Genomic DNA, 18,276 nt, shown 5'->3' with positions numbered 1-18,276 from the left:
AGAGTGCCGCAGCGCCCCCCCCCCCCCCCCCCCCACATGATTGTAAAGCGCTTTGGGTGTACAGCAATACACAATAAAGCACTACGAATGCATTATTCATTCATTCAATAAAAAGTAACTTGATACAAATGGTGTGTGTCATGCAAACTTCATGTAAGAATTGGCAAGAATTTAATCTATGACTTTCTGATGTTTATTCTCATCATTCTTTATTTGTCTAAAAACAACATACATTTAAAAACCAAAATGAAAAGGCATTTTTGAAACTACTATGCTAAAGTCATGACATAAATGTACACAGTACCTAACAGAGGTTTTTTTCTGTCCTGTTGTCAGAGGTCATTGCATGCAGTGAGTGGCGCGCACACCAGACATTTTTGCCCTTCTAAGATTAGCAAGTGTGTGATCCTGCCTAATCCAACACAGACAATCAGTACCGGAAAAGCTGTTTATCTGTTACCCAGCATCACCCTCAATATCTCATAAAATCTACATTAAGCTGTCGCGTTTCTCAATTCTGCATGGTTAAACACATCACCTCTCACATACACTTCCATAAAAGCAGCATCACAAGAAACTGTACAACTCACCTACAAACAAAGTAAACACTGGTTTATCTAAAATGCATTGTGTAAACTGTGAAAAGCAATATGTAATCACAATAAATATATTTTTTACAAGTTTAATAAGATACAAATCTTTTTAATACTGCATCCCTTATGAGTACACGTGCATGTAAACCTTATGAGTGAATGCGTCTTCATTTCTCTTTAGAAAGACAGTTACGTCTGGATAAAACACTGTGCACACACAGTATGTCCATTTTTTTATTTTTTATATTTCAATAAATTAATAAGGTATTTGGGTTGAATAGCAACCTAACCTGGGGCACAAAAGACCCGTCCAAACCACCAAGTGAAATTCTTAAAGACACAATGCATTTCCCTTCAGTAATAAATAAATAAATTGAATCACATAAAACAAAAAACTATATAAAGTAAAATTGGGTTGTTCAACATAAAAATAAATGAAAGGTGTACACGTATAAGTAAATTTTATATCACTCTTATTAAGATCAAAAGCAACAAGATTTATAAACAACACAGCCGTGAGTCTTACAGTACCACTGTGAGACTCAACTGTCCATCCGCAAAGGCACAATGTTATTCATATGCGCCACTGTGTCTCTATTTCTCCTCGTCGGTACTGCGAGGTAGAAACCGTTTTTTGGGGGCCATGATCCAAGCTAAGGCCACTGCTGCTGTGCCATCCCCACTCTGTCGTGAGAAACATAAGAACGTGGCCCACAAGAATGCTGAACAGCCCATGAATGCCGTCCTCAGGTAGAGAGGCAACAGAACAAAATTCAGAAACTGAAAGAAAATACAGATGAATCAACATAAATCGTGATTAGATGAGAAAAATGAACAGAATGCAGTTTAAGAATATTGACAAAGCAAAGGATCAAGAAGTGCTTATGGCACATTTATCTGGTTGTGTGTATATATATATACACATATATATATATAATATGGTGACAGAAATGTGGTTCTTACCTGCATGAATGGCCAGTACATTAGTCCAGTCTGAAATGTAAAAATATATTTACACTATCAGCCATAAAAAGCTAGATGTTCTCAATATCATTTTATAATAAATGTATAACATTTGTAAATGTATAACCCTTTCGAATACAAACCTAATAAATAACAAACTAAAATTACTTTTGCATATTATCTTGTAAATTAATGTATTACATTTACATTATGTATCCATAGAGAGAGAGACATCTTGACGTCAGTACAAAATATAGGCTTTAGAAAGATACAAAAGGTTCAGAACTTTTCAGGTTCAGAAGGATTTTTCAACTAGTGTCCATATTTGATTTAGACATCACTGGATTATTCTCTGTAAAGGAGGTTGTTCATGGGCTAACTGGTATAAGATGACTTGTTTTTGGTCGGTCATCAATGGGCCTACCTTGTATGTATTAAAAAACTTTTCTCGCCAGTCTGCAAATATGTCCTCTTTGCCCTCCAAGAAACTCACACCTGTGAAGACAATGAACTGAGTGATTAAACAAACAAGTGTGATATATGTGACTGTGATTGACATTAATACAGTACAGTACCTGTGTAGAAGACACTGGTCGCCAAAGGTGAAGCAAAAGTTTGGTCCAAAAGCAGTTTGCGTAAAATCATACTGGCCGATCTTCCCGGGAAACGATGTTCTAAGGCTCGCAACCAGAAGTAATTGAAGTTACCTTGAAAGCTCAGCGCCACAATCGCCACGTTTCTCGTGTGCCTCCAGTCCATTTCATCTCTCTGCGCGATCATGCACTGATGCACGAAATCCCCACCGCCGAACAAGCATCCGTACAGAGTCACATTGCTTATCCAAGGCAATACCTTTGCTCGTCTGAAAAAAGATTTTCTCATGTTCAACAAAACGGAAACTTGTAGGCCTACTTCCTAACCTTAGTAAATGACCTCGATGGACACGAAACAAAGCGGTGACCTGACATTGACTGACGGCCGTAGCTAAGCTCATAAAATAGTTTGCTCTACAAGTGAAATATTCTATTAAACTCTAATATTTCTAGTCAGTCTTGTTCAATCTATTTAAAATGCACAATAAATGACAGATAATGCTTTGACAGCTCAATGTGACTCTTGGTGAACATCCTTCAGAAACATTTCAAAGGCAAAGCACTGCCAAATAAAACACAGATCAATCGAGTGCTTCGGTTCAGTCCATCTTCTTTGACTTTAAAAGAGACAGCGAGGCAAAAATAAGAATTACATTCATTAATCCATTTAGCAATTAAATTAAAAGGTTCCAGCGCGCGTTCATCCAGTGATCAGCAGTTTCCCGTTACTTAGTCAGGTGCTCAAATCCCACATTAATCTGCCCGCGCGCTCCTGCGCGTTTAAATCTGATCTGTATATAATAAAGATCGACCACATGCTCAGTAAGACCAGTTGCTAGATTTTATGTTCGTGCGATCAACATGTACTGAGACTTTTGTGCTTACACAATGTTAACATATTTCATCCTTATATATGCTTCATATAAAGCTTAAGCTAATGTTATGTGCCACTGTTTGAACGAATTATTATTTAAGTCGAATCGTTTCAATGAATCTGATCTTTTTCAATGAATCACATTCACAGGAGTGAGTTTCTTGGAGGGCAAAGAGGACATATTTGCAGACTGGCGAGAAAAGTTTTTTAAAGGCACAATATGTAATTTTTTTGCCGCTAGAGGGCGCGTATTCAAAACAAACAAAGAAACAAAGGCGTAGTTAGGTGACTGAGTGTGGAATCATGGGAGTTGTCGTCTTCATCCCCACAGCCGATGCAATCAGACGGGACTCGGGCAGAAATCATGTTCATGGATGAGCTGATGTATTAAAGGTTTATTAACTTTGTAGTATGACGCAAAGTGAGGTGGAAAGCCGTCGAAGCGAAACGAGGCCGCTGATCGAGCGCGACACACGGCTCGAAAGCAGCGGAGCTTTTATTATGCCACAGTCGACTGTTCCGCTCCTTCCGGAAAGCAGCGGAAGTAAGCAGCGCTGTTTTATCACACTAGATACATTGGAACGTTCTGTTATAATGCTACTCTGTGCGGTCGTCACCTGTCTAATAAAATGCATAGCATATTAAAGGGGTCATATGATGCTTTTTTAAAGATCATTATTTTGTGTATTTGGTGTAACAGAATATGTTGACATGCTTTAATGTTCAAAAAACACATTATTTTTTAAATACTGTACATTATTGTAGGTCCTCTATGCCCCGCCTCTCTCAAACGCTTCATTTTCTACAAAGTCCCTCCTTCTGACAAGCGCAGTCTGCTCTGATTGGCCAGCTGACCCAGTGTATTGTGATTGGCCGAACACCGCAAGCACTTGTTGGAAAAGTAACGCCCCTTACCATAATCGCAGCTTCAGCTTTCAACATAAATGTAAAGACAGTAAATAATGTCATTAGTTTTACCACCAGTTCAAGTCCGAAAGGGGAACAGACACAGTAATGATGCAGTACACAAGCCGCGGTTAAGACAGCTGACTCCACTGTGATGTGACGCTGTCTCTCTCTCGCTCTCGCTCTCACACACACACACACAAACACATATGTGCACGCACACACACACGATGCGCAAAACTCAGCATGGGGGCACGGAGAGTCCCTGCGACTAGGTTTTCAACATCGCATGGATAAGCCGCTCGTGAAGGTAATGTAGAACATCGTTCTCTCCCTGAAGGACTCGCTCATTTGATTGAAGTACAGGAAGCTTATTCACTGTCATTGCCATAGGGAGGATGATGCGGAGCTATACCGGATTCAGTAGAAGCCACAGTGCGTAAGGCTTGATCAAGTTTGATCTAAAAATCAGTTGTGTTGCAAAATGAAGTGTGTTGTGTTATAGCAGGATGCGCATGAGGACATGACATTAAATCTTTTATCGTCTGGACAAGGTGGACGTACCAGATGAGTGCTGGTGTGTTGAAATGAGCCTTGTCATCCGACAGGTTTTCGTCGTTAACACACCCCACATCCTGAATATCAGGAATTATAAGTGTAGAACAGATAAAGGAAGATTTAAGACAGCGCTACAGGCTCATTTTACACAAGCTGGCACAGTCTACAAGTAGAACAGCTTTTGTCAAGTCTGCCAATAGTATTTGTGGTATTTATTTTGTGCTTAAATATATTATAATGTTATGAACGCACTATTATCTCAAAAGGACAGAGGCCTAAATGTTTCCTCCTCTCTCATAGTCAGCGAAAGTGCCCTACAGATGAAATATGAGTTTTGTTAAAGCCTGAGGAGTCATTTTATTTGATGTGACAAGAAATGTGATATACAGTCATTGTCATCAAGTTTGCGAGTTTTCCATGTTTCACTGCAATACCCTTTAAGGATAACCATATACATTTTACTGTGTAGATGATGGACCCTACACTTGCTGAGATGGGAAACCATCTCTCTGATGCCATGAAGATTTTGGAAAGTGGAAAATTGTGAGATTTCACCTTCCATATAAATTTTTTTTCTGTAATTGCATTTAAAATGCTAATACTAAGCCATCTTTATGTTAGGTTGACAGTATGTCCAAAGTTTAGTTTCACATAACTAATATAACATTGTGTGGATGTATTCAGGGAATCTGAACAAGGCAAAGAAAGAAGAAAGTTGAGTTGGAAAGACATTCCAGGACCCTTGCAAGGAGAGTGAGTGAGACTCTTAATACTGTAAATCACAGTTTACATTTACAGTTTCTTGTCTTGCTCTGTAATTCTACCCTGCTTATTTCTAAGGCATTTTATGGGGTTTAAAGTCAGTGCATATTAGCTATAAAACACTTTAGAGCCTCTCTTATCCTTTTTCCATTTTTTTCTGACAGTGGACAGGATGTAGTCAGCATACTCCAGCTTGTCCAGAACCTGATGCATGGAGATGATGACAAGCAGGGTCAACGGTGGGTCACAGCATTATAGAGCTGCTCAGTTTGTCGTCCTAAAGCCAAGAAATGAATCCCTTGAGAATTTTGAACAGGTTTATTATAATAAACGATAATAATACTTTTATTCAGCAAGGTCAAGGATGCATTAAATTGACTAAAAGTGATGGTATAGACGTTTGTAATGTTTCAAAACATTTCTATGTCAAGTAAATGCTGTTTTTTTTTTTTACATTTTCTATTAATTAAAACAAGAATCCTGTAAATAAGTATCATGTTTCCAGAAAAATATTAAGCAGCACAACTGTTTTCAACATTGATAATAATAAGAAATATTTATTGAGCAGCAAGTCAGCTCATTAGAATGTTTTCTGAAGGATCATGTTACACCGAAGACTGAAGTAATGATGCTGAAAATTCAGCTTTGATATCATGAGAATAAACTACATTTTAAAATATATTACAATAGGGAACAGTTTTTGAATTGTAGTAATATTTCACAATATTACTGGTTTTACTGTATTTTTGATCAAATAAATGCAGGCTTGGAGAGCAAAAGAGACTTCTTTTAAGAAAATCTTACAAAAAATTCTCACAGACCCCAAACTTTTGAATGGTGGTGCAAGTAAAATACATCAGTAAAATAAGGTCTGTTATATATAGAACAACACAGAAAAGTGTCCTCAAGAAAAGTCTTTTTCAGTAATGTTAGTTGTAGGCCTTATTTTACTGATAAACCAAACCTATGGTGAAGTAGTCTTTGGGGTTGGTCTACAAATTGACGTCAAGACAGACCAGCTCCATTATATTGCACCGAGAGCATGTGTCATAAACCTCTCTACGTGTGTCATAAAACTATGAACGTCTGTTTAGCAGGATGCAGTACGTCGCAGAGCAGGGACATATGGCTCTACTGGGACATAGTCTGGCCGCATATATTTCTGTCCTGGAACGGGAAAGATTGAGAAAACTGACCACCCGCATCCTGTCGGATACCACTCTCTGGCTCTGCAGGCTTTTCAGGTACGATCAAGTTCTCTCTGTGATCTCATGTGGTTTCAGGGTAATTCTCTTCTTGCTGTCATACAAACACTTTGAAGTGATTTAAAGCTAGAAATGTGTGTAAGAGCATTGACAATGGGCTCCACATTTGGTTCACCTCAGCAAATTTAATTGGCGGTGTCTTCACTTAAAAACATTGAACTTTTTATTAGAAAAAAATATTTTTTTATTATTAGTGTGCAATTATCATTTAAAGGGATAGTTCACCCAAAAATTAAAATTCTGTCATTAATTACTCACCCTCATATCGTAAGATATTTTTGATGGAATCTGAGAGCTGTCTGACCCTCCCATAGACAGCAATACAACTGAAATGTTCCCAAGTTCAGAGACGTAGCAAGGAGATCTGTAAAATCTGTAAAAGACCATCAAAAATATCTTAATTTGTGTTCCGAAGATGAACGAAGGTCTTACGGGTTTGAAACGTTATGAGGGTGAGTAATTAATGACATAATTTTCATTTTTGGGTGAACTAACCCTTTAAGACAGATGCAGTCATGCTTTGAAATGGGTGCTTTTCCAGTTTGATAAAGTGATTTTAGAAGCAAATTATTAAATGGTTTTAAATGTCCTACAAATATTTTAAGGATGCACTGATATTACAATTTTAGCTGATACCAATAAGCAAGTAATTACTTTCATGTAATGGCCAATAAACGCTAAATGGCCAATATTAAAATTCTATTCTGTTTTGTCAAAATAAATAAATAAATAAATAAATAAAACACTAAAAACTAAAATCAATCATTTTAAATGTTACTGAATTTAGACATCACAACATTATAGTGTACAGAATGAAAATGGATATCCATTTTGAGATTTGAGATTACATTGCATTTAAGATATTTCTTTAATTCTATTTAATTATTTTTCATAGATATGAAAATGGCTCCGCATATTATCATGAAGATGACTGTGAGGGGCTGGTGAATGTGTGTCGGCTAGTTATTAATACTCATTATGAGGACTATGCTACAGAGGGCTTTACAATGCTCAGCTCTAAACATCCTGTGATTTACCAAAGTGCTGCATGCAGACCTGGCCTGGGACAACATCTCTGCTGCCAGGTATAATGTCACCTCCACATCACACGTCAGTGCTGCAGGATCTGAAATGTTTCACATTATCGCACTATATTACAAAATATAGCGCGTGTGTTTATATGTAGTGAATACTGCTTGCTTTGATTAGACAACTTTTTTGTGTTTGCTTTTCAGCTGGGACTGCCTCTGTCATGTCTTTGTATTGTGCCCTGTAACACCATGTTTGGCTCCTTGCACCAAATGGTAGGAAGCTGTCTTTTGGTAGATAAGTTTAGAACTTATGTAAGTTTAAAAAAAGGATGTTTCTTGGGCTCACCAAGGCTGCATTTATTTGATCAAAAATACAATAAAACAGTGATATTGGTAATATATTAATATATTTTAAAATGTAATTTATGCATATGATTGCAAAGCTGAATTTTCAGCAGCCATTACTTTAAACTTCAGTGTCACATGATCCTTCAGAAATCATTCTAACATGCTGATTTGATTGTTTTAATGTAAATAGACAACAGATTTATTTATTTAGAAATGGGTTTAAATTATTTATTAAAAAAATTGTCACCTAAGTGTATTTTAGAATTTTCTAGTATTAACATTAAATGCCTTATATAGGTTATTGTTAATTGTATTACTTTTGTTATTGAAGATAGCCTTGCTGCTGACATGGCGTTAAAAAATAAATAAAATAAATATTCTTTATAAATATTTGCTTCTCAAGAAACATTTTTTATTGTTATCAGTGTTGAAAAAAGTTGTGCTGCTTAATATTTTTGTGGAAACCGTGATACTTATTTTTTCAGGATTCTTTGATGATATAAAGTTTAAAAGAACAGAATTGATTTTGAAATAGAAATATATTACGCATATTAACACAATGCATTAAAAAGAAAGACAAATGGAATTGAAACTCTTTGTTCAGAAAAGTGCAAGTAACGAGGCAGTGTTGATTCAATTAATAGAAAATGTGTTGAAATGGTGTGTTTTTCACTAAATTGTCTTTTCACAGGATGTTGCATTGCTTGACAAGCTCATCAGAGATGATCGTGAATCAGGGAAGGTTCCATTGCTGTTGATAGCAAATGCTGGTCAGTTTGCTATTAGATCTTATTTATTCAAGCAGAATCATTTTTGCAAGCATTTGTTGGTTGTCAGTTTTGCATGCAATTATTAAAATTCACTTCATCTCTCAGGAACACCAGGTGCAGGTCACACAGACAAACTCAGTCGTCTGAAAGAGCTCTGCGTTCAGTACAATATGTGGCTCCATGTGGAGGGGTTGGTATTAGCTGGTCCTGTTTTTGTAGTACCTCTTTTACTTGATTTTCTTTTATATATTGAAATAAACCGATTTGATGTATATAGTTAATATTCATCGTAGTTTAAATTGACTTTCTGTGCCATTCTTTCAGGGTGAATTTGGCAACACTTGCTCTTGGTCAGGTCTCTTCTGCTGTCACGGTATGTTGTACGGTGTTTTTTTTGGCACACATATGGCCGCGTTTGTTTCCTGTTGTAAAGTACATGCTATTTTTTCCTTCCTCTCTCTATCAAGCCGGCCACCAAGTGTGATAGTATGACTTTAACTCCAGGCCCGTGGTTGGGCCTGCCAGCTGTGCCTGCTGTCACTCTTTACAGACATGAGGATCCGGCCCTGGTAAGTTGGACTGTTATTTTAAGTACCGATCATCATTTTACAGCACATCATATGGAAATGCAATCCAAAGATATGACAGTGTTCAAATACCTAATGTGGATTATCCTCTCTGCCGGTTGGGGGCAGTCTCTTGCAGCAGGTCTGACTTCTAGCCAGCCAGTGGAGAAGCTTCGGGCTTTGCCTCTCTGGCTGTCCCTTCAGTACCTTGGGCATGATGGGATTGTACAGAGGATTAAGCATGCCTCACAGCTAGTGAGTACCCTACCAACTTCATTTTGGATGCCAACTTCGATGCACTGTACTTTAAACACAAGAATTAATCTGACCTTGCTGGGAACTGATCTGTTTCCCTGTAGAGTCAACAGCTGTTGGAGCATTTGAAGACACTGGCTTCAATAAAAACCTCGGTAGGTGAACTTGTCTTCATCCATTTAGCTGTATGTCTTTTAGAGTTACATCATGTCCCCACAAATAAGTGTGAATCAGAACTATTTTGAAGCTTCTGCATATCAATATTTCCTCTGTCCTGAGTTTGTATTTCTCCCTTCATTTGGTAAATGGATAGTTCACCCAAAAATGTCTTTACTCACCCCATTTTGTTCCAAACCCAAATGACTTTCTTTCTTTCATGGAACACACAAAAAAATGTTTTGTGAAATTTTCACACTTTTCATACTTGCATATAATGAAAATGGGAACTGGAAAAGGAAGCTCCTTAAAAGTAACATAAAAGCGGTCCATGTGATTTGTGACCTATATTTCAAGCCATACAATAGTTTTCTGTGAGGAACAGATTGAAATATAAGACATTATTCATGTGTCGGCTTTCCTCAAATGGCACCACAAAGAAGGTTCGTTGAATAGTGGTAACTAAAACAAAAACTATTAAAATCATTTTCTTTAATTGAAATAAAATATTAGAAAAACTTGAACTTAAAAGCTTGAATATTAGAATGTTGCCTTGGCAACTACAGTAACAAATAAAATGCTTAAATTGAAATACTAACATTACTAAAACTGAAATAAATGTAAAGAAAGTTAAATAGAAATATTAAAATGTATATGTAAAATGTAGAAATATTAAAACTTGAAGGTAGATAAATGATGACAATGACCAACTTGTCATTTTTTGGTGAACTATCCCTTTAAAATCTGGATGCCATTAGACATTTCTGCCATTTACAACCAGACAGTATCACCATGTTAAAATGTCAGCTGAAAATATTAATACGTAATAATACATTTGGTAGCTTAATGACACAAATTTTGAAAACTCTTTGCACTTTATTTGGCAGCTTCTTGAAATTTTGTCCTTTTCTATATGTCAGTGGCACACTTTTTCCTGTCAGTCAGAGAATCTAGGCTAAAACCTTAAAAGCAAACACCTCTGTTCTGTGTCACCACCATTAGGATATCCTTGACAGTGAGGTGTCTCTCATCGAGGCTTTGTGCATGGTAAAGAGCAGAGTGTTCGTCATATGTATGTTGGCGGTGTGCTTTGTGACTGTCAGAAATGTGTGCAGCTCTTATACTGTATACATAGTGTGGTAGTGAGCGTGGGTGCCTTGGTTTCAGGATGTGGTGTCTCATTCCCGGGTCCCTCCCATCTCCGGGGGCTCGCTGCGGGACGTGCTGGGCTCTCTTATACTCTCTATTGTAGGTGGGACCAACCCTCTACCTGCTTGATCCCACTCCACTCCCTTTCACTCACGCTGTTTCTCCACTGTTCCCTCCCTCACCATGTCCACCCATAAGTGCTGGTGCTGAGTTTAAAGGCTTTTATTCGTGTAAAGGCCTGCCAGTGCTACAGGCATGTGCAAAAACATTTAGGAAATGTCACTTCACAGAGCTTGATGACTCATTGGGCATCAATGCTGGACCTCGCTTTGGAGCAGTGATGCGGCATCATGGGAATTAAGCGGAATTTATTAAAGGGGTCCTATTATGCTCTTTTACAGTCTTTATTTTGTTTTGGGGGTGCACTAGAACAGGCTCTCATGCTAGGTTGTTCGAAAAACACATTATCTTTCACATATTTTACATTATTACAACACCTCTCTCCCCAGTCTGACATGAACGGCTTGAATAGTTCCTGTATCAAATGAAGGCCTGCCTTCTGAAATACGAAATGTGTTGTGATTGGTTAGCTGGGCCAGTGTGTGCTGTGATTGGTTAGCTGGGTCAGTGTGTGTTGTGATTGGCAGCACTCGGCGCCTGGTCGGGAAATATCATGCCCCTTACCATAGCCGCCTGCAAGCTTCAGTGTAAATATTGCGTCAAAATCAAATCAATTTGAGCGCGATTTAAACCCGGATGATTGTAACCACTCTTAAGTTCGTCTGCCTTGGGAAAACTAGCGTGTCTCCGACATAGTGATAACATTCGTTGCCTTCTCTAGTGCAGCTCAACCAGGTCTCATCCCATTCGTCGATATTTGTGATATCACAAATCCCGGAAAATATGCGTTGTAGTCCAAACGAGTCGTTCGTTGTAGTTTTTGAAAAATGATTTCTGTTAAATAAAATATCTCCATTTGAAGTGGACTTTGAGCTTTGTAACTTTGCAGATCTTTTTTATGCTCAAACAGCAACATTACAGACTAACTAATGTTGAAAAAGTGAAAAAGCATAATAGCACCCCTTTAAAAATGGCCCTTGTGAGAGATGGAGCAAAATAAAACGGTGATGTTCCTGTGTAATACTAACACTCGTCCGATAAGAGTTTGTTTGTTCAAAGTAAAGTTATTTAAATGATAGATACGACTACATAAGCTATAACAGGAACCACAGTTCAACGTTTATTTAATGTTTTTAAGAGATTAAAAGAGGTATAGACACTTGATGGATAATTTTAAGGTTTCACTTCCTTAATTTATGTCTAAGGGTGTTTTTTTTGTTCATGAAAATTAATCATGAAGGAAGCATTGTTTGATAGTGATAATAATGGGCATTTCTCTTGTTATTTAATGACATAAGCTTTTCTTAGTTTTGACAACGGATCCAGCATCACTTAGACATTCCAGCAACACTAATGCTTGACTTTAGGTCATGTGCCACATTGTCCAGATTGACCTGCCAAACCAGTAGCTAGTAAACAAAAAGCCTCTTCATGTCATTGCATCACAACATTTAAATACTAGACCAATTTCACAATAACATGGTAGTGCTCACAGCATGACATTAAGGCCTCCTGTATGCTCAGATGTGTAACAGGTGTTTTGAGACCCCGTCCCCACCCTCTGTGTCTCTCTGATGTTTGTAGGTGGAGGATGAACTGAATTCTCCTGTGGTGGTGTTCAGGTTTTCACAAGACAGCGCTCGTAAGTTTTCTTTCCTTGGTTGTATGTGTGTGTGCGTATATGTGACCCTGGACTACAAAACCAGTCTTAAGACACTTGGGTATATTTGTAGCAATAGCCAAAAATACATTGTATGGGTCAAAATTATGGATTTTTCTTTTATGCCAAAAATCATTAGAACATTAAGTAAAGATCATGTTCCATGAAGATATTTTGTCAATTTCCTACTGTAAATATATCAAAACTTAATTTTTGATTAGTAATATGCATTGCTAAGAACTTCATTTGGACAACTTTAAAGGCGATTTTCTCCGGATTTGGATTATTTTGCACCCTCAGATTCCAGATTTTGAAATAGTTGTATCTCGGCCAAATATTGTCCTATCATAACAAAGCTTGTTTATTCAGCTTTCAGATGATGTTTAAAAGAACCAAAGACTTAAACTACTTCAGTCTGTGTTCATTGAATTTATTTAATACACTAGTTTCACAATTTGAGTTGAATTACTGAAATAAATTAACTTTTCCATGACATTCTAATTTAGTGAGATGCACCTGTATATATATACACACCATTCAAAAGTTTTGGGTCAATTGTTTATTTTTAACAAGGTTACATTAAACTGAAAATTAAAGTGGCAGTAAAGATGTTTATGTTACAAAATATTTCAAATAAATGCTATTCTTTTTTTAACTTTCTATTTATCAAAGAATTCTGAAAAAATGTGTTTTTACAAAAATATTACGCATATATGTACTAAGAGATACAAAACTTTCATTTTCAGCCTCAAGTGGTGGCTCAGTAGAAGGATATTTTGCAGGGGATGTCCTTGATGCCCTTAACAGATGGGTAAATGCTTCTCTTACTCTCAATGTATTATGAGAAATAAGTAGGCTGAATTGTGAGCATTTATAATAGAGTGCCGAGATGCTTTTCTTACAAATGAGTGACCCGCCTGCTTTGATCTGATTTGACAGTTGGGTGAGCAGTTGGCGCAGCAGGTTCCCCTAAGTGGTGTGGATGTGGTTGAGCTGGAAGATGAGGGCACATGTGTTCGTTTCAGCCCGCTCATGACCGCTGCAGGTAAGACATTTGGAAGATAATTAAAAATCTGGAATGCTAACACAATGTTTAGGCCCAAGCCATACTGACATAAGAACTGGAAACATACAGAGAAGAGCTAATTATGAAATTATAAACCAAGAAATCCTGGGTTATGTGCAAGCTCTAAAGCCTATATTAAATAGGTGCAAGGAAGAAATCAGAGGAAATTGGCTGGATATATTTCTGACATTTTTGTTTATATATATATATATATATATAATATTTAATTTATAATATATATTGTAATAGAATATTTATTTATTATTATTTTACAATTTGTTTTATATTAATATTATTAGTATTAATATTATTATTATTTAAGAAAAATATTTTAGCAAAAATAGGGGCTTGAGGGGACTATTCTTTGTCCTTAGTGCGCAAAGATATAAAAGTATCAGTGATTTTATGACTTGTCAGTTGTTTTGCGGTGATGAGACCCAATTAGTGTTAACATGTTCATGCTAACAGTGGTGTTATGTGTGTAGCTCTTGGCACTCAGGAGAATGACGTGGCTGCACTTGTGGAGAAGCTGGGAGAGATGATTCCAGTGCTGAGCTGCACCCTACGCTTCAGACAGGACTTCAAAGATGAGGTTCTACAACAAGCTTCACTCTCGTACATCGAGGACCTGAGCTGGCCCGGTCTTGGAGGTGTGAGGTGAGACTCTGCAGTCAAACCTGCTTCAGTTTACAGCACATTTACATTACATTCATGCATTTGACAGACACTTTTATCCAGAGTGCATTTGAGGTATACATTTAGTCAGTTTTATGCTCTTTGAAAATCGAGATAAAAGGATACAGTGACCCTAATATCCTCTATTTCTCACTCGAAGAAGGTAACTCGCGTTGTTGTAAGTTTCTACAGTGCTAAACAGGTTATTTTGTTTGTTGTTTGTTTTTATCAGGTATGAGCCCAGAACCACAGACCTGGATGAAGACAAGAGACAACACAGTGTGGAGAAGATCAACGGTGACTTGCTTAAGAAGCTGATGGAGCTGGATACTGACCTGTACTTCTCTGGTGGTAAATTCCTGATGATCGTATGATTGACAGTTGTAGAATTGCTTTAATTCACATGAACTCAGTGACCTGACCAGTCTTGTGTGCAGGTCCTGAGTTTTGTGAGGAGAAAAATGGCATATTTATTGGAATGGCAACAGAAGACCTGGATGTGGCAGAGTTGGTGGAAACTATAGTATCTATTGGAAGAGACATTGAGGAAAGTGGAAAGGTTTGCATTGATTTTTGTTTTGGACAGATGTTTAATAATTAAAATAGACAATAAAAATCAGATAAGATATAATGCATCTGTGTATGTTTGTGTCTAGTTGTTTGAGAACATGACGGAGGTAGTGAGAAGAGGCATCCAGGAAGCTGAGCTGCAGCTTCAGAAAGCAAATGAAGAGAAACTTATTGAGGAGGTGAGTGTAAAGGGACAGTGGGGACCAAATGTCTGAGACCACAAAATCTCACTTAAACCTGTAAAATAAACCAGAAGATTTATGACATAAAATGGACAAGAAATTTTGTTTTATAAGTTTTGGTCTCATTTAAACCTGTAAAAGAAACCAGAAACTTTATGACGTAAAATGGATGGAAGTTTTCCTTTTTTCTTTCACTTGATTTCTAGGTCAAATAAGTAAATATGCGACATTGATCATGTGACTCATGTGGGATCATGTTCTTTTTTCCATTGAAGATACCGTTTAGATAATAGACCACATGGTCATCAGGTTTTACAATAAGCAAAATACTAAAATACCAAATACTAAGACATTCAGAAATTAATTTTCCAATTCAACAATGCTGGTTATATAATTCTAATAAATATAATCATTTTCTGATGAAATCATTCAAAAGAAAATTATATTCACATGTAATTTACTTTTCAGGGTGTATTTCGACAGATCCCCCTGGTGGGCTCTGTGCTTAACTGGCTCTCCCCAGTTCAGGCCTCTGTCAAAGGAAGAACTTTCAACCTAGCTGAAGGTATAGATGTTTTCTATAGGGGGTCATGATCTGTCTCTTTATTTATTTTGTACTGTTCTTTGAGGTCCACTTATAATGTTATCAAGTTTTTTTTACATCAAAAAGCACCATCATTTAGAAGTTATAGGATATATTCTGTCCTGTATTGACCCCCTTCATCAGAATGCTCTGTTTGAATAGGTGTGGCGGATTTTAGACTCGGAAGTAAACGCCCACTGTTATGATTGCTAACAGTATGTTTGACAGCCTACATCCTTCACAGATGAACTGTGATTTAGGTTAAAAACGCATAAACACTCAGTACATATCAAACAATCTGTAATGACAGACAAGGCAATAGTGACCACTTAATAAAAACAGTTACTCACACTTGTGTTGCGACATTGCTGTCAGATCCGATATAGTCACCACAGCATCATCCTTTAGTTTAAATCTTTCTGAAAACCCTGAGTCGGATTGTGCCTTGTTTGTAAACGACTCTGTGGTAAAATGAAGTGAACAAAGGACCAAGTTCTTACTGACGTGGTCTGGATCTTCAATAAAAATAAAGTTCATCGACTCTTTCCTAATGTTGGGATCAGAAGGAAGGCGATGCAAAGACTGTTTTTCCACAACATGGCACTGCACAACATCTTGTCTTCGGAGCATCTTTATCGTTTGGTTTCTGTGCAGATCTGTGTTTGCCTCTCTCGTTATTTACACTACATGCGCGAATCAGGGGGCGGGGCTAAACAGGCAGTGAAGTAGAAGCAGGCGTTGATCATCTTCTGCGGAGGCGGGGTTTAGTCACACTATTACATCATAAAGTGGCACATTCCACAACCTGTCGTTTTAGCAGATTGGCTTCAACAGAAGCTGTTTTTAGACTAACGAGAAAGTTTTGAGTTCTGAAACTTACAGGATGTTTTTATAGTACAATGACCTCTTAAACGTCAAAAGATCAAGGGAATTTTGATTTCATGACCCCTTTAAAAAAGTTTGTAATGCACAAAAGTGTCAAACTAACTTTTGGTTTAATTGTAGTTTTCAGGTTTTTATAGCGTCTATTTTTCCTCCATAGGTTGTCTGGACAGCACCGAGCCTGTGTATTCTGTAAAAGCCCAGATGAATAAAGAAGCTTCCCTTGATTCCCCCAAGTCCATCACCAAACGGTTTCCAGGTAACGGTAACATCTTGATCTAAGATCAGTGTGGCCCTAATTACATCTAATCACTTTGTGCCCACAAAATAATTAAATCACATTTGGTCTTTCATTGATGTTTACAGAACTCTGGGGTTAATCATATACCATGTGATTCACAGGTCAAAAACTCTTCCGGCGGCAGGGAGCGGGCTCAGACTCTGTCAGTGATACCAGCTCTGTCAACCAGCTCGAAGAATCGTTCAGGGAAATGGCACATGTGCAGGCCAGTGATGCGGAAGAGGCAGAGGTCCCTCAGGAGCATCATGTCCACATAGTGGAGGAAACGGCTTTGTCAGACCAGCGTGTACCAGAGGGACAAGAGACAGAGAGTGTAGACACCCTTAGATAAGACCACTCCTAAATGGATGTCCAGAAGTTGGCTTTGTCTTATGGAGGAATATGCATCCATGACCTTGATGCCTTGAGCCAACCACTCTTGAAATTAAGAAAAGGAGCAGCTTTAAATGCAAATAACAAAACACTGGAATTTCATGGAAATAATGTCTGAAAATGCGTCCCTTTTTCTTAGTTATTACATAAACAGTTGCACATTTTTTAAGGTTTGGTTAATCATATAATATTGGGTCTCCTCACAGTTCTTTATGTGCACTGCAAGTATATCCTTCCATAATGGGTTACGTAGCCGTTACGTTTTAGTTTTGGACGCTTATCTTTGTCGTCTATGGGCTTGTCTGACAGGTTTTTCTGATCCATTTCCACACATTATTTACACAACAAAAGGGCTATTGTGGCCTTACCGTCATGTATATTAATGTCAAAATGTCTTGTTTGCCAAAAGCTGGTCTTTCTTTATGTACACACCACAGGCAGATGTATAAGAAAGAAGTTTCATGCAGCTGTTTCTAATCAAAAAATAGCCTTATTGCACTTTCATGTACAGAATGTCACACTTTAATCAGAACAGCAGAATATTTATTTATTCTATAAATAATTATCTTGGAGGACATTAGGCTATTTAGAGATAAGTAACATTTGCTATATGTAAAATAAGTTTAATTCAAACAGATATCCATCCAGCACTTTTGGCTTTACCAATAGTTAAATAATTATTATACTGTTCTCACTGTGAAGAATGTTTCAGAGATGTCTCTTTGAGTAATTGTTACATTTTTGGATGTGTATGAAGGCTAAATATACTGTACTGAAATGAAGATCCTTATTTGTTGTTTACACCAATGTTAATTGTTTTAGCACACACACACACACTCGCACACAAAAAGAGCTTTGCTACTGGGGAAATTATGTAGTTTAATTTAGCATATAAATATTGTGTGAATTATTCATGAGATGTAAACTCACTGCAGCTAGAAGTTAGAACACATCCATCCATATTTTTGGGGCATAAAATGCTCTTTTCCTAACTGTGCTTCCTTACCGAATAACGTAATTGTAGGTCTGCTCTTCTTTTTCAAAATGATTCTATCTTAACTGGTGCAATAAATCAT

The 18,276-nt window shown here is 37.3% G+C and overlaps 2 protein-coding genes across 4 annotated transcripts; one reads left to right on the top strand and one right to left on the bottom strand.

Moving 5' to 3' along the window:
- Window positions 1–1,010: 1,010 nt before the first annotated feature.
- mpv17l (MPV17 mitochondrial membrane protein like) lies at window positions 1,011–2,859 on the bottom strand. The gene is made up of 4 exons (XM_016279098.1): window positions 2,132–2,859; window positions 1,981–2,051; window positions 1,557–1,586; window positions 1,011–1,373 (listed from the first exon to the last, which is right to left on the bottom strand). The coding sequence occupies exons 1-4, from the start codon at window positions 2,436–2,438 to the stop codon at window positions 1,188–1,190; spliced, it is 594 nt and encodes a 197-aa protein (XP_016134584.1). The 5' UTR covers window positions 2,439–2,859; the 3' UTR covers window positions 1,011–1,187.
- A 1,311-nt stretch (window positions 2,860–4,170) lies between these two features.
- On the top strand, window positions 4,171–18,030 carry pdxdc1 (pyridoxal-dependent decarboxylase domain containing 1). 3 transcript variants are annotated; one of them, XM_016279095.1, is made up of 24 exons: window positions 4,171–4,239; window positions 4,957–5,030; window positions 5,172–5,240; window positions 5,414–5,488; window positions 6,344–6,493; window positions 7,410–7,599; window positions 7,750–7,818; window positions 8,585–8,663; window positions 8,769–8,853; window positions 8,988–9,036; window positions 9,131–9,232; window positions 9,359–9,484; window positions 9,589–9,639; window positions 10,808–10,888; window positions 12,494–12,551; window positions 13,316–13,380; window positions 13,509–13,614; window positions 14,121–14,292; window positions 14,543–14,661; window positions 14,748–14,869; window positions 14,967–15,059; window positions 15,531–15,627; window positions 16,688–16,786; window positions 16,930–18,030. In XM_016279095.1, exons 1-24 carry the CDS (start codon window positions 4,219–4,221, stop codon window positions 17,157–17,159), a joined length of 2,382 nt encoding a protein of 793 aa, XP_016134581.1. In that variant the 5' UTR covers window positions 4,171–4,218; the 3' UTR covers window positions 17,160–18,030. The 3 variants fall into 3 exon arrangements, with proteins under 3 accessions (XP_016134581.1, XP_016134583.1, XP_016134582.1); XM_016279097.1 differs by lacking the exon at window positions 10,808–10,888 and having other exon boundaries at window positions 6,347–6,493; XM_016279096.1 differs by lacking the exon at window positions 10,808–10,888.
- The last annotated feature ends 246 nt before the right edge of the window (window positions 18,031–18,276 follow it).

This window comes from Sinocyclocheilus grahami, unplaced genomic scaffold, assembly GCF_001515645.1.
Source record: "Sinocyclocheilus grahami isolate Dianchi unplaced genomic scaffold, SAMN03320097.WGS_v1.1 scaffold127.1, whole genome shotgun sequence".
NCBI lineage: Eukaryota > Metazoa > Chordata > Actinopteri > Cypriniformes > Cyprinidae > Sinocyclocheilus > Sinocyclocheilus grahami.
The sequence above is the reverse complement of the archived record's forward strand: the minus strand, read 5'-3'. Positions and strand labels throughout refer to the sequence as shown.

Bases quoted from the DNA above. Each gene is read 5' to 3' on its own strand.
- mpv17l (XM_016279098.1), bottom strand. From the start codon at position 2,438: ATGAGAAAATCTTTTTTCAGACGAGCAAAGGTATTGCCTTGGATAAGC. The intron at 2,052-2,131 runs GTACTGTACTGT...TTGTCTTCACAG, and splicing joins GACCAGTGTCTTCTACACAG to GTGTGAGTTTCTTGGAGGGC. The intron at 1,374-1,556 runs GTAAGAACCACA...ATTTTCTTTCAG, and splicing joins TGTACTGGCCATTCATGCAG to TTTCTGAATTTTGTTCTGTT.
- pdxdc1 (XM_016279095.1), top strand. From the start codon at position 4,219: ATGGATAAGCCGCTCGTGAAG. The intron at 5,489-6,343 runs GTGGGTCACAGC...ACGTCTGTTTAG, and splicing joins GATGACAAGCAGGGTCAACG to CAGGATGCAGTACGTCGCAG. The intron at 9,233-9,358 runs GTAAGTTGGACT...GGTTGGGGGCAG, and splicing joins GACATGAGGATCCGGCCCTG to TCTCTTGCAGCAGGTCTGAC.